Here is a 14,405-nt window from a genome sequence, read left to right as displayed (position 1 = left end):
CTACACTCAAAATCGTGATGAAAGACTTACATGGGGATGATCAGGGGGAGAAGGAGATCACGAAAATGGGAAGGATCGGCCGAGGGAATGCCGGAAAATTGGTTTTCTGGTCGGGTCACCGATCGGAACTGTGGCTCCTTCGATCCATCTTTCGGGGCAGCGGCGGAGCAAAGCGACACCAGAGGGAGGCTTGTCGTGGGCCGGCGATCCCAGGGGAGCCCGGGTCCGAGGACGGAGGAGGCCGGAGGAGGAAGAACAGGCCGGGTCGGGTCGAGCTTGACCTGCCGGGTCTGAAGGTCGAGAGAGAGAGATCGGAGGGACCATTCCGCAAAATTGAAAACTCTCGTCCTTAATGAAAAATTCTGAAATTTTTCCTATTTATAGAAAATTCCCAATTTTTAAATATTCATAACTTATTCATACGAACTCCGAATATTGCGTTCCACATATGCACGCGATCGTATCGACGAGCTCTACAACTTTCATGAATGAAGTTTTCCCAAATTCCATACGTATAAAAAGTCACTTTCCACGAGCCCCTAAATAACGTTCGTTTTCGAAAATTAATCGTTCGAACTAATTCCACAACTTCTCCGAGTCTCGTACTCGCTCCCACTATCGTGAAATCATTTCTAAAAATCCACGGAATTTAATTTGGATTTTTCGGGGTATTACAGTAACTTGGTAATTTGTTTTGTTTTTCCTACTTTTGCCATGGTAACTAATTGAGATGTAAACACCAGGACAGATTTAATGGGTTGATCTTTGCACAATTGGATAATGCATTCATGGTTTGGATTTGGGTTGGTTTCAGTTGCTGAACTATGAGTGGTGGACTTCACAACAACCCAAAGGGGCTCCCGGTTAATGACCCAGAGAGTACTAGAATTGAAGGTGAGAGCCCCCCATTATGATAATTATTAGTGGATGAAGTTCAAGTTTTCTGTTTTCTTATGTTGAAAGTTTGAGGATATTAGTTAAAGTTGGCTTCTTTGTCCTTTAAAGGTTAGACGTTTAAAACCAAATGCACTGATTGGTCAAATTTAGTACAGAATTGCATTTGACCAAAAAAGTTGTAATTAAAATTTGCATTTAGTATAGATTTGCATTTGACCAGAACAAGTATAGATTTGCATGTGGTGTTGATCTTGATCTTCATGTGATTAGTGAACCTATTTTCTCTGATATCAAAAGAAGTACAGAAGTTTCATACTGATTGAACTAATGGATGCAGCAACATTAAGATCATTTTGAGCATAGAGTTTCTTGTTCTCTAAGAGTTGAATAAAGTAAAGTAATGGATTCAGAAATTTGGTTTCCTTTTTCTTAATTTTACTTTATGGTGCATCTGAGATAGGAAACCAACATAACTAATTGTGATCTCGTAGAAATTTTTATTACGACTTTTTTGTCATAAAATGTAAGGTTTGGTATCTAAGTTTGCAAGGTACTACCTCCATATTTTAGGCATTACCATGTCTAGAATTGAATTTGAATAGCAAGGGTGTGATATATTTTGGTGAACTTCAACTCCTGGGACAGGGGGAGCTATATTGCAGTCTTTCAGCTTGAAGATCTTCTGCTATAATGAACTGAAAAAAGCCACCAGGAACTTCCGTTTTAAAAATATTGTGGGTTTTGGTGATTCTAATACAGTCTACAAGGGATGTATTGATGAGCATTCACTCAAGGCCACCAAGCCTGGTACCGGCATAGACATTGCCATAAAGATGCCTAGCAGAAAAGAGAGGTTCCGGCTGCAGGATCACCAGGACTTGTTGGTGGTATCACTTCTTTCTTTCATGCTCAAAATGCAGTTCTCCATATGTTGTTGACCAGCTATTTGTATTGAACCTAGTATGTGTTAATTTTAGTGAAGTATAGAACAAATATGACTGATTTTCATTTGTTCAAAGTGCTCTTCAAGAAATAGGTGATCATATGAAGTTGGAAAGGCCTAAATATAGTCATCAAAAGTTCAATACAATCATAATGAATCTAATTTCCCCTTGATAGTTGCTACCTTTGATGTTGTGTGTGTGATTAATTTCAGACAATGATTAATTGACTTTGTTGAGCCGCTTGATGTATATAGACAGAATTTAACCGCCTTGGACAGCTTATTCATCCAAATCTTGTAAAAATGATTGGCTACTCTCTAGAGGATAACAAAGGGCTCCTGGTGTACGAATTTATGCCTCGAGGCAGCTTGGGAGTACATCTACATTCAAGTGAGTTATAAACTTCCTTCACTCTTTACTTTGCCATAATAAGGAGCTTTTATTTTCTGTATGAAATATATTAACTTTAGGGACTGCATTGTTGTTGGAATAGGGGATCCTCAATCACAACCGCTTTCATGGAACCTTCGCATGAAGATTGCGCTTAGTGCTGCTAAGGGTCTAGCATATATTTCTTCACGGTGACAAGACAAAAATGATATACGGGGACTTATTCTTCTTGATTCAGTATGTGAAACGTTTAGCTTTCATACTTTACAGCTCCTAGTAGAGAGTTTTAGATTTGCTGACATAAAATATCTGCATTGCAAAATAACAGAACTATGAAGCCAAAATCTATGGTTATGGCTTGGTAGAGGATGATGAGCTTGAAGGTTATAGAAGGCCTAGAGGCCATGACACTGAATGCTCTCTGGATTCATCGTACGCAGCTCCTGAGTATCTTACGGACACACACAGACGAGAATATGAGTATAGATTTGAAAGCAGCGATGATGATGAAATGGGTATCTTTTTCTCACCACAAGCTCACTTTTACTCTCTCTGTGTGAGGCATAACTACACACAAGAACTCAAGGATACCTGCTACTGACATCTAACTCCTAACTGCAGCACTCTGGACTTATACATTCCCGCTGGTTTAGTGTATATATATATATACCTGTATATTCCTAAGTAACTTTTCTGTATCAGCTCCATTTCTATTTGCCATCAAATTCCAGCCATTCTTAATCAAAGATCTCTGCCTCCATTTACATTATGTTTACCATTGCAGTTTCCATGACATGATCAAACATATATTCATGCCTGCTCTCATCTAACCCTTGGTTCATTCTTTTCCTTTGAAGATGACTTTGTTCACTTGAGTCCCAAAAGTGATGTCTACAGTTTTGGGATTGTTCTGCTCGAAATGATATCCGGTAGACAACCTCTTGACAATACGAAGCCAATGAAAGAACGCAAGTTAGTGCAATACGAAGCCTTACCTTACCAGAAGAAGAAAATTTCTCAAAATCATTGATGATCGTATTGAAGGCCAGTACTCCAAAGGTGGAGCTATTAGATCAGCTAAGCTTGTAGCTCAATGCTTATCAATAGATCCCAAGGGAAGGCCAAACATGAATGATGTGGTAAAAGCATTGGAGCAGCTTCAGGAATCCAGTGACATGGAGGGCTTGGGAATTTGTGAAGATGAACCTTCCTGAAGAAATCACAGGAGGAAGTATCAATCAGAAAGGCAATGCAATAACTGCTTCTCATTCCAGGCAATCTGTTTGCGGCAGCCATGCATAAGACATTGATGCATGCTTTAAGGAGGGGGCAATAATTTCTTCGTCAGTGTTCCTCACTAATACATCTCTTACACATGAAACTTTTGAACACTTCAAGGGTCTTTTAATGTTTTGTTCTAAATTTTAAGATATAGGCAAGGTCTTGGATGATGAAATAGCCTCAAGGAGCCCGATGCATGAGCAATTGGAGCGAAGAGAGCATGCTGGCAAGTGATCTGCCACTGTGACTTCCATTTCTTTTTTAGGATGGGGACATAATACTTGATGAATTGTCTCAAAATATATGAGGCAGAGAATAAGTACAACAAACAGAGACCTTCATACCTTTTCATTTTGTGATTATAAAGAAAATTTATGACCTCCATGTCAATTTTTACCATTTTGACTAGATAGTTGCTAGTTGATACCATTAATTACCAAGAGAACAGCAAGCTACAAATTGATAATTATACTATTCACTATGAGGACTAGATTTGATCATTAGGGTATATAGTCTGTAGTCTATAGGGTGACTCGTACCTATATGTTGTCTTGGAAGCCAAGCTAGGAACTTTCGTTAGCAACCTGAGATTTGCTGTGGCGGTCTTAAGCATGCATCTCAAATATTCTAGCTTTAGATATATCTTCCATATATCCTAACATTTCTTCTTAATCTGCATGTGGAAAATAAGAAAATCGAAAGAATGTCACACAAGTTTTTAATCTCCATAGGACCATAGACTTTCGATGACCCTGTCAATAACCAATAAAGAAATAACACCAATTTTTAATTTGCTTCTGCCGTCTGTAATGTTGTGAAGCACGGTTTGTGAACTTGTCCATGTCTGTAGACTGCTCTAGAGAGTTGACTAAACGCGCTTCTCCTGTAAATAAATAGCTCTGAGCTCTTTTAATCTGTCCATCTAGCCTTTTGGAATATCTGGCTTCCCTAGTTCGTTAAATGGTAAACTTGTTAATCAAACTGTAATAGTTTCTTATTGACGGATTAGGAGCTAACCATTTTTCTACTAGCTAGCAATAATTAGCTAGCATTCCTCTTCAATCTTGAGAAATGCTCTTCTGATTGCATGCATTGGTTTCAGTGATTGATGTTCTCGGCAAATTAAGGACAATACCAGTGGCAAAGATGAGGGCCAACGCCGTTGCAAGAGCCACAAAACCTCCTCGTCCTCGTCGGAGAGCAGACCTCTGTTACAATTATCCCAGCTTTCGGCATTCTCATTATCAAACACCAGTTCTTGCAGACAACACTTCATTTTCAAAGGACAATGAAGATGATGATGATCCATTGCCAGGTATAGACTGCCTCCAAATTCCAGGTGAAGCTCTTCCGGGATCTGAACTTCAAGCATGTGGATACCTAACTAAGGGAGCAACCAGTTGCAACTTTCAGTGGGTGCGCCATCATCCGGATGGATCATTTCATTACATTAATGGAGAAACAAAACCAAAATATCTCATTACTGCTGACGATGTTGATGCATACCTTGCTATTGAAGTTGAGCCTCTAGATGATCAAAGGAACAGAAAGGGAGAGCTTGAAAAAGTCTTTGCCAATAAGCACAACAAGATCAGTTTTGGCCCTAAAATGCAATACCAGATACACAAAATACTTTTCGAGGGTGAGAAATCACTTCGAGTGTTTCATTTCACTCGATGTCTAAATAAATGGCAATCTGCTATGTTGGTCATTAAGAGGAGATCTTACCGAGTTGAAGACCTTGTCTTTGGTGGAGTTAGTGTTATACTCCCTGACCAAAAGTATTCGCTGCACACAGTTGTTTCGATTCCTTATGGAAGTCCTGTAGAATTCATGATAACTGATTTTGATAGTAGCTGCGGTGAAGTTGGTGATCATCTATTCAAATTAATGGACACATCAATTTATTGGTCTAGAGATGTAGTTGTGCTCATACTGAGATCATTTATCCAAAGGGTTGTTCAAAAAAGCTCAAGCGAAGGAAAAGGAAAGCTGGAGGAGAAGGAGAAAACAAAAGATTTTTCTTTCTTTCCTGAAAATCCTTCTTGAAGATCATTTTTCATTTTCAGTGGATGATGATCGAACACCAGCTATAAACCAGAGGTTGCTTCTAAATGTGCCCCAGAACACTTCAAAGTTAGTGAACAATTTGTTTTAATATAAATTGTCAACTCAGCCAACGATCTAATGTGTTGTCAAGGGGCATTAATCCGGAAAATTAAAACATGATGAGCCCAGATTATTGTTGAGAGGAGGTCAAATAAATCAAAATTAGAGGGTCTTATTTGTTTACCTTGCGAGACAAGTATCTCCACTGTCATTTCATCTGTCCTGCTATTGTGCACGTGTAGGTGCGCCTACCCTCCTTTTATGTACAGATTATTATATGCCAACCCCTTTTTGTACAGAGTCTCAGATTTAGACTATAAAATGTATTGTGTGCTTAGGAGAAGTTGTGAACAAGAAGAAGATGTTGTACTGTAATAAGTAAAGGAACAATTCTTAGGTTCAACCCTAGAGTGAATGAGCAAATTCACCCTCTCTTGCGATTAACGCATAATAACTTTATAATTTTCTAATTCAACCGTTCATGTTGTATAACGTAATATAAAGATTAGCTCTGTGAAAAATCAATCAAATTAAAGACCTTTTAGTTATTCATTTCTATGAAATACATGGACGGTTCATCATATATAGTAGTAGTAAGTGTTGTTAGAACCATCCATTTTTTTTATTCAATTAGATAATTAAACGATTTTCGATTCGATTGATTTTTTACAGAGATGATCTTTAAAGGATAATTTAAGATATAGACCGTTGGATTATAAATTTATTAAGTAAAAATATGTTAATCGACAACGGGGGTGAATATGCTCATTCACCCTAGGGTTGAACCTAAGAATTGTTCTAAGTAAAGGGCATGCAATACCTCTGACTCAAGTAATTCCTGTCAAGAGGATATTTTAGTAACATTGTTGGCCACATTTGGCCGCACAAATCACTAAAGAGTTCATGAAATGGACAAAGAAAATGAGGAAACATATGAAAGTGAAGTGGACAATATTCTTCAACAGCTAGCTCATGTTTAGTTTCTGTAGTTTGGACAAAATTTTCATTTTGGTCTCACAATTTAAAGTTCAGAACAGTATATATAGTCTAATCTTTTATAGCTCATCAATATATATTTTTGTCGGAATTATACTTTGGTATCATCTTTGTCCTTAATAAGGACAATGAAAACAAAATAATTAGTGGCCACAGAATAGGCGCCTTGATGTCCTAGGCTCTCTGCGTCTCTATTTCTTGCTCCTTTGTCACTTGTAATTTCTTAATGAACAATCGAAATTTTTTTTAGTTCATATCATCTCATCTTTGAGTTAAAGTTCCTTAATTGATGCATTCGTAGTCGTAATTGATTTACTGCTGAATCACTGACCGGGGCATACTTGAAGGACTGGACTGGAGCTGCAATAGTATTCTAGTAGTCATCAGAAGCGGTAATTGGTTGTTTTCTTTGGCTTCACATTTGTATGACTAATTGAAATGGGTGAATTCAGTCTTTATTTCTTATTCCATATCCATAGTTTTGAAGTAGACAGTCTTGAGCTTTATAGCCTTCATTACAGTACTGCATTGCCCACTAGCTAGATCAGGTACTAATCACTTGACCTCATCCTGAGTTTCGATGGGTTAGTTTCAGTTGTTAACATGAACATGAGTGGTGTGATTCACACAAGCGTGAAGCGTGTCACTTTCGCTGTAAACACAGACAATAAGAATGTACAGAAGAACATGAGCTTGGCCTCAAACCCATACTGTGATGGTCTCATGGTAGCATTCCTTGCATGCCAATGTTGAGCTCTGCTGTCAAGGTACACAAGTCAAAGTCATATAGTAGTTATCGTTTTATGCGCATTGTAGCTGTGAATTGCAGTAACCAAGTGATCAGAGACACATCTCCTGAAAGAATATATCTCCTATGCATACTAGGATAACTATGAGATGTTAAAGAAGAATTCAGAATGCACTGCATCTGCTTCGGAATGGGTTGGAGGAATGTCCCCTGGCATACTGGATGATGTAATCAGACGTCTCACAGAGGTCCAATCAGCAAGGCCGGGGAAGCAGGTCCATCTCTCGCAGTCTGAGATCCAGCAGCTTTGTGTAGCTTCCAAAGACATCTTCCTTCAACAGCCCAATTTGCTGGAGCTTAAAGGCCCTGTCAGTATTTGTGGTATGCTGCCATAACACACATAGTAGTGTTCTCCTAGTCAACAATCTGAATTGACTTCTTCATGCTAAGAATTTCTAAGAGTGAATTTACTTGAGAAGATTTTCTTAACATTCTTAATTCCAATTTCAGGCAACATCAATGGGCAATACTCTGACCTGTTGAGGCTCTTTGAACATGGTGGTTTTCCTCCTAGTGCAAATTATCTATTCCTAGGTGGTTATGTGGATTATGGGAAGCAAAGTATAGAAACAATGTGCCTCTTGCTTGCTTATAAAATCAAACATCCGGAGAACTTCTTTCTCCTTAGAGGGAATCATGAATGTGCTTCTATCAACCTAAAACATGGATTTTATGATGAATGCAAACGGCGGTTCAATGTGAGAATATGGAAATGCTTCAATGACTCTTTTAACTGTCTTCCTGCGGCAGCTCTTGTAGATGACAGAATATTATGTGTGCATGGTGGTCTTTCGCCCGATTTGGAGAACTTGGATCAGATCAGAAACTTGCTTCGTCCTAGTAATGTCCCTGGTAACGGCTTGCTTTGTGATTTGCTCTGGTCAAGTCCTTGTAGTGATGTTAAGGGATGGGGAACGAACAAACACTCAGAACACATTGAAGTCCCATTCTCTTACTTAACCTTTGGCTCTGATAAGGTGACAGAATTCTTAATGAAGCATGATTTGGACCTTCTTTGTTGTGCACAACAGGTTACACACCTTCCTTTTAACCCTTTCAATCTGCTAGAACTACTCATTTTGTACACTGAAACAAAGTTTTTTGGATCCCTTAGGTTGTGGAGTGTGATCGCGGCTATGAATTCTTCGCCAACAGGCAACTTGTTACAATTTCATCAGCCCCCAACTTCCGCGGTGAACATGACAATCCTGGAGCTATGATGCATGTAGATGAGACCTTAATGTGCTCCTTCCAGATTCTCAAGGCAAAAGTCAAGAGATCTGTGTTCAATTTTTCACCAGTCACAAGAGCATTTCATAGAAATCCTTAAATGAATCAATTCACAACTTCGTATATTTCATTGTTTGAATGTTTATAAAGAATTTCAAAAATGAGACTAGCCATCTACCATTTGAATACAACTTGAATTTTTTTACAACATTTCATAGTAATCAAGGATCGAGATAGCAAAGAATGAACAACAACGACACCACATGAGTAAATGAGGTTCTACTAGAATTCCAAATTTGATATATAGACCTCCCAAAATTTTTTTAGTAACATTCAGGATCTATATTCAAATTCAAAAAATTTATTTCCATATAGACTGTAGTGTAGCTCTATTTTGACCTAACTTAATTATATCTCGATCACAATAGCGCTATCTCTCTACCGATCATGTGACATGAGCCTAACCATCTCTCCCGACCATGTGACATTGTGACCCGAACCTAACCACATCACCTCAGCCATCATAAACAAACCAATGGTGCACCGTGGCCCTCTTCTCTCTTAACCTAATCGGATAACCTTAAAACCACCAAACGACGCCGTTTCACCAACTCATCCAACATATTTATAGGCACCTCCGTCACATAGGAGTTGCAGCCGTCGCCCTCTTCAATGCTTTGACGCTTTCCTCCCTCCAAAAAAAAAAAAAAAAAAAAAAATTGCCCTTTCCTTTTTTGAATTCCCCCTCTTTTTTTATTTTTTAATATCCCAAGAAAAAAAAAAACCTAATAAATGTAAAACAATAAAAAAAAATAGAGTAATAGACCCACCAAACACCAAAAAGGCCGAAGCCCAAAAAGCGAGCCTCCACAAAACAGCTGAGGTAGTAGAACCAAAAAAAAAACAAGAAAAGAAAGAAAACCCCAAATTCAATTTCTTCTTCTTTTTCTCCTCCCTCTTCTGGTTTTCTAGGGTTTCTTCTTTCAATCGGTGCCGTCCGGCGAGGGATCTGAGAATCGAATCGAATGGCGACGCAGGGGCAGGGAGCGATGGACCCTGCCGTGCTCGATGACATAATCCGACGGCTCACGGAGGTCCGATTGGCCAGGCCGGGGAAGCAGGTCCAGCTCTCCGAGTCCGAGATCAAACAGCTCTGTGTTGCTTCCAGGGAAATCTTTCTCCAGCAGCCTAATTTGCTCGAGCTTGAAGCCCCAATCAAAATTTGCGGTACGTCGGAGTTATTACAGACTCGGATACATTGATGGAGTTGTGAAAGTATTGGAATTTTTTCCTTGGTTTTTGATTGGTGAAGAATTGGGTTGATTTTTTAGTCTTCTATGGCTTTGATGGTGATTTTGTGTGTGTTTTTTTGGTTGGGTTCTCATGGAATTGCTGATGGAGCTCTTTGTGGTTGATATTATAGTTAAATGGGGACTGTTATGTATGTGTTTTGAAGTTTTGAAGTTTTGAGTTTGTATCAAGAACAGAAAAACTTGGTGTTTTGAGTGGCTTAGAGAAGCGATGATTTGTGGCAAGCTGCATTACTAAATGATTTGGTTGTTTAATTTGTTCTTTGGTTATAGAAATTTTTTGGTAAAGATTTCTCCTTTAGTTGTGTGGTAATTTATGTAGCTTTGAATGATTGTGGATAGTTGATGGTGCTGTGCAATCATTGTTGTGTTGGAATTGCTAATTTGCTCACATTTCTTGCAAACAAAAGGATGTTCTTGTCATACTCTCTGTATCTGTTTAATCGCTACACGAGTGCACACAGAAGTAACCAGCTTAAAATTTTAAAATGTCGGCCACCATGTTTGTTCCCTATTTATGACTGTTGTCATCTTCATTAAAATCCCTGATGTGCATGGTTATATGTTGCGTTGCTTGAAAATAATGGTGGTTTTTTACTTTCTACTGCTACCGGAGGGAAATCAAGATTAATTTTTTTTTTTTTTAATCAAACACCATTGAGAATGAAATAGTGGAACTTGGAAGGTGAATATGGGAAAGTACATATGTTTTTCTCGTTTTATTTTGTGGGGAGAAGGTGGAGGGCGGATGATTAGGGGCATGCAGTTTAAACCATAAGGTCTTGTCATTTGGGTTCCTTAGTTTTGAGGGAGCAAATCATCTGAGGCTCTGAGAATCATTGATATTTGGAAAAAGGATTACCAGATGCTGATAGACACAAAAGCCTTTGCCGCTGTTATGGAAGTTATTATTGCGACTGTTCTGTTAAATTCATTGTTGTAGTCATCTTATATTTCTGGACTGTGTTTCTGACAGGAATTTTCTTCTTTATTTCAGGTGACATTCATGGGCAATATAGCGACCTATTAAGGCTCTTTGAATATGGGGGCTTTCCTCCGAGTGCAAATTATCTGTTTTTAGGTGACTATGTGGATCGTGGCAAGCAGAGTTTAGAAACAATATGCCTCTTGCTCGCGTATAAAATCAAATTTCCAGAGAACTTTTTTCTTCTTAGAGGGAATCACGAATGTGCTTCTATTAATCGTATATATGGTTTTTATGATGAGTGCAAGCGCCGGTTTAATGTCAGACTTTGGAAATCCTTTACCGACAGCTTTAACTGCCTTCCTGTGGCAGCTCTTATAGATGACAAAATATTATGTATGCATGGTGGTCTTTCCCCTGATTTGACAAATTTGGATCAGATCAGGAATTTACCTCGTCCAACTGCTATTCCTGATACTGGCTTGCTTTGCGATTTGCTCTGGTCAGATCCTGGCAGAGATGTTAAGGGATGGGGAATGAATGATAGAGGAGTCTCCTATACATTTGGCCCTGATAAGGTTGCAGAATTTCTAATGAAGCATGATTTGGACCTTGTTTGTCGTGCTCATCAGGTTATTGACTTTCCTTTTCTTTATTTGCAGCTTTTCAATGTGTTCACTCATGCTACCCGTGTTAGACACTGAACAATTTTTTTGGTTTAGGTTGTGGAGGATGGTTATGAATTCTTTGCCGACAGACAACTTGTTACAATTTTTTCAGCCCCCAACTACTGTGGTGAATTTGATAATGCTGGTGCCATGATGAGTGTGGATGAGAACTTAATGTGCTCTTTCCAGATTCTTAAGCCAGCAGAGAAAAAAACAAAGTTCATGATGTCAACAAAAATGTGATGATTGCAATATCACTGCTCCGGTCTTGATCCAGGTTAGCTTATTGTTGTTGCAGTTCGTTCCTTTTGGCATTTATGATTTTTATGTTTTTCTCATGTTCATGCTCATGGGTTTACTAGTTGTGTATGTATAACTGTTTTGTGTCTGTGTCATGATGTCTGTTATTGTGTAGCACTTTTCAGGTTGTACATTTGGAAAGATGCATGTATGCCTAACTGCATATATCAATATTATTACAGAATACTTGTCTTCTATGATTCTTCCTATCCTTTAAGGAAGGTTGTGCAGTTTTTGGAGGACTCTTTATATAACATTCAATTGATTTCCTATACAGTCTTGTTATTGTGTATTTTCCTTTAATTTCTTGTTGTGGCTGTATTAACATCATTTTAGATAACTTTACCATTTTTAACATACCTGTGAATTTTGATATATGTAATTATAGAAATGAACTTGTTTGAAATTTACTTTAAAAATTACATGTACTCAGTTTTCACAATATTGAGAGCTCATTCTAATCCTTTTCAGCCAATTTATATGAGACATTGTTACTTGAAGTGTTTTGTGTGGCACTTTTCAGGTTGTACATTTGGAAAGATGCATGTATGCCTAACTGCATATATCAATATTATTACAGAATACTTGTCTTCTATGATTCTTCCTATCCTTTAAGGAAGGTTGTGCAGTTTTTGGAGGACTCTTTATATAAAATTCAATTGATTTCCTATACAGTCTTGTTATTGTGTGTTTTCCTTTAATTTCTTGTTGTGGCTGTATTAACATCATTTTAGATAACTTTACCATTTTTAACATACCTGTGAATTTTGATATATGTAATTATAGAAATGAACTTGTTTGAAATTTACTTTAAAAATTACATGTACTCAGTTTTCACAATATTGAGAGCTCATTCTAATCCTTTTCAGCCAATTTATATGAGACATTGTTACTTGAAGTGTTTTGTGTGGACTGGATACTACATTTGCCTTTTGAAGAAAGCAAAATCACTGTCCCTTACTCCTTTCAATGGTTTAAAGACGCATTGAGGCTGTGAAAGAAAAATATATATTACACACGCACACACGGATGTCTCTACTGGTATCTGGAACTATTTAGTTTGGCATTTTCTGTTTTTGTAGAACTCATCTTAATATGTCATCATAGCCGGTCAGTTCATGCTTGTTATTTTTGGCTTGAAGCCATTGCCTCCGTCTTACTTTTGAATAAAAGGAGCTAATGATTTAATCTTCTGATCTTGCTAGCTACCTTTCTTTTTCACTCATAAATTTGGTAAAAGATTTCCTTAACCAGTTGGCAAGGTTCCTATGAGGAGTAATTGATGAGTGTGAGGATACTTGGTTGAGACATAAAAGATACTACTTATGAGTAATTCATTACACTCAAGATGCAGTTGGCAAGTATACTTGGTGTCTAACTTATTGATGCCGTTCATTGGCTCCATAGTACTGTCAAAGGATCAGTGTCATCTCATAAACGTAAAGCCTACTCCGTGTATTTCTGCCCTTCTTATAGATGGCCAATTGGCCCAATCTCATACCAAATGCTTTAGCACTGTTTCTGAAGAGCCTGCTTATAGAAAGATCATTGTATGTCTGGTGTATGCATCCAATTTGTGTCAAATGTGTGCCCACTTTAGTTGGTAAATCACTAGGTCAATTGTCACCATGTCGCATGGTCGTCTTATTGTGCTACATATAAGTTTTGCAGGCAATTTATATATTTATCTTTTGCAGGCTATTTTCTTTTCCCATTTTTTCTTGGGCAAATTGGCAGAAAATCAAGGTTGCCAACTTCAGAACTTTCCTGATCCCAATGATGGGGAGGGGCCATAGAAATTGGATGTTGGAGCAAATAGTCTGGAGCGGTGAGGGGCAGAAGATTTTTAATATTTCCTCGTTCACTTTTCTCTGTAATGCTTATTCTGCAACATTTGTGTACATATATTTGGTCTGGCAACTCATTGTTGTGCTTTCCATTGAGGCCAACATAAACGGCATCATTTCACTCCGTCAAGGATTCGTCGGTTTTCTCAGACTATTAGTTTTAACTTATTGATTGAATTTAACTCTTTGTATTCGTGCCTTAGGCTTATTTTGATTATAAAAGATGGTCGACTGTTATCAATTTTGCATCATTATTGGGGTCAAAGCATTATGGTTATCCATCGATGTTTATAACCTCAGAGCATTTGAGAAAGAACAGCATTTCTGATTGGTCTGTTTATTACCCGACCTCATTGGTGACATATATCCTCTTAAAGAGAGGAACTGGATTTGTCAAAACCCATCAGTATTGTGTTGGATGAAAATTTTATGCTAAAACCAAGTCCTAACCTTGCTTATGAAATCCAGTTTTGAAGACCTGTTAAACAATTGCTTCTTCTTTTCTTGGAGTTTTGATTACAATTTGTGTGTTATCAATTACCGCTGTTTCTTTTCTCAAAGAAAAAAAAAATCAATTACCATTGTTTTTTTCTTTTCTTTTTCTTCTTGCACTTTGTTCTCTTATTAAACAGAATTTGGCAGCATCAACATTGATAATGGATTGCAAATGTTTTCAAACTAAAAATAATTTTAACTCATA

At 37.8% G+C, this 14,405-nt stretch overlaps 3 protein-coding genes across 4 annotated transcripts; all 3 read left to right on the top strand.

The window, feature by feature from the left end:
• The first annotated feature begins 708 nt into the window (after positions 1-708).
• On the top strand, positions 709-3,890 carry LOC133717674 (probable serine/threonine-protein kinase PBL10). 2 transcript variants are annotated; one of them, XR_009849874.1, is made up of 6 exons: positions 709-894; positions 1,543-1,784; positions 2,096-2,231; positions 2,335-2,468; positions 2,560-2,746; positions 3,089-3,890. XR_009849874.1 is itself a non-coding variant. In XM_062144384.1 (5 exons), the coding sequence occupies exons 1-4, from the start codon at positions 825-827 to the stop codon at positions 2,424-2,426; spliced, it is 540 nt and encodes a 179-aa protein (XP_062000368.1). In that variant the 5' UTR covers positions 709-824; the 3' UTR covers positions 2,427-2,468; positions 2,560-3,890. The 2 variants fall into 2 exon arrangements, 1 of the variants encoding a protein (XP_062000368.1); XM_062144384.1 differs by having other exon boundaries at positions 2,560-3,890.
• A 3,663-nt stretch (positions 3,891-7,553) lies between these two features.
• LOC133716879 (serine/threonine-protein phosphatase PP1 isozyme 4-like) lies at positions 7,554-8,755 on the top strand. The gene is made up of 3 exons (XM_062143524.1): positions 7,554-7,746; positions 7,876-8,456; positions 8,540-8,755. Exons 1-3 carry the CDS (start codon positions 7,569-7,571, stop codon positions 8,753-8,755), a joined length of 975 nt encoding a protein of 324 aa, XP_061999508.1. The 5' UTR covers positions 7,554-7,568.
• Positions 8,756-9,505: 750 nt separating this feature from the next.
• On the top strand, positions 9,506-13,956 carry LOC133718821 (serine/threonine-protein phosphatase PP1 isozyme 4). The gene is made up of 4 exons (XM_062145703.1): positions 9,506-9,882; positions 10,963-11,522; positions 11,613-11,835; positions 13,556-13,956. The coding sequence occupies exons 1-3, from the start codon at positions 9,681-9,683 to the stop codon at positions 11,799-11,801; spliced, it is 951 nt and encodes a 316-aa protein (XP_062001687.1). The 5' UTR covers positions 9,506-9,680; the 3' UTR covers positions 11,802-11,835; positions 13,556-13,956.
• Positions 13,957-14,405: the final 449 nt, after the last annotated feature.

The sequence above is a fragment of the Rosa rugosa genome, chromosome 6, assembly GCF_958449725.1.
Source record: "Rosa rugosa chromosome 6, drRosRugo1.1, whole genome shotgun sequence".
Classification (NCBI taxonomy): Eukaryota; Viridiplantae; Streptophyta; class Magnoliopsida; order Rosales; family Rosaceae; genus Rosa; species Rosa rugosa.
Note: the sequence above shows the minus strand (reverse complement) of the source record. Positions and strands in the feature narration are given on the sequence as shown.

Bases quoted from the DNA above. Each gene is read 5' to 3' on its own strand.
- LOC133717674 (XM_062144384.1), top strand. From the start codon at position 825: ATGAGTGGTGGACTTCACAACAACCCAAAGGGGCTCCCGGTTAATGAC. The intron at 895-1,542 runs GTGAGAGCCCCC...CTCCTGGGACAG, and splicing joins AGAGAGTACTAGAATTGAAG to GGGGAGCTATATTGCAGTCT. The intron at 1,785-2,095 runs GTATCACTTCTT...TGATGTATATAG, and splicing joins ATCACCAGGACTTGTTGGTG to ACAGAATTTAACCGCCTTGG.
- LOC133716879 (XM_062143524.1), top strand. From the start codon at position 7,569: ATGTCCCCTGGCATACTGGATGATGTAATCAGACGTCTCACAGAGGTC. The intron at 7,747-7,875 runs GTATGCTGCCAT...TTCCAATTTCAG, and splicing joins AGGCCCTGTCAGTATTTGTG to GCAACATCAATGGGCAATAC. The intron at 8,457-8,539 runs GTTACACACCTT...TGGATCCCTTAG, and splicing joins TTCTTTGTTGTGCACAACAG to GTTGTGGAGTGTGATCGCGG.
- LOC133718821 (XM_062145703.1), top strand. From the start codon at position 9,681: ATGGCGACGCAGGGGCAGGGAGCGATGGACCCTGCCGTGCTCGATGAC. The intron at 9,883-10,962 runs GTACGTCGGAGT...TCTTTATTTCAG, and splicing joins AGCCCCAATCAAAATTTGCG to GTGACATTCATGGGCAATAT. The intron at 11,523-11,612 runs GTTATTGACTTT...TTTTTGGTTTAG, and splicing joins TTGTTTGTCGTGCTCATCAG to GTTGTGGAGGATGGTTATGA.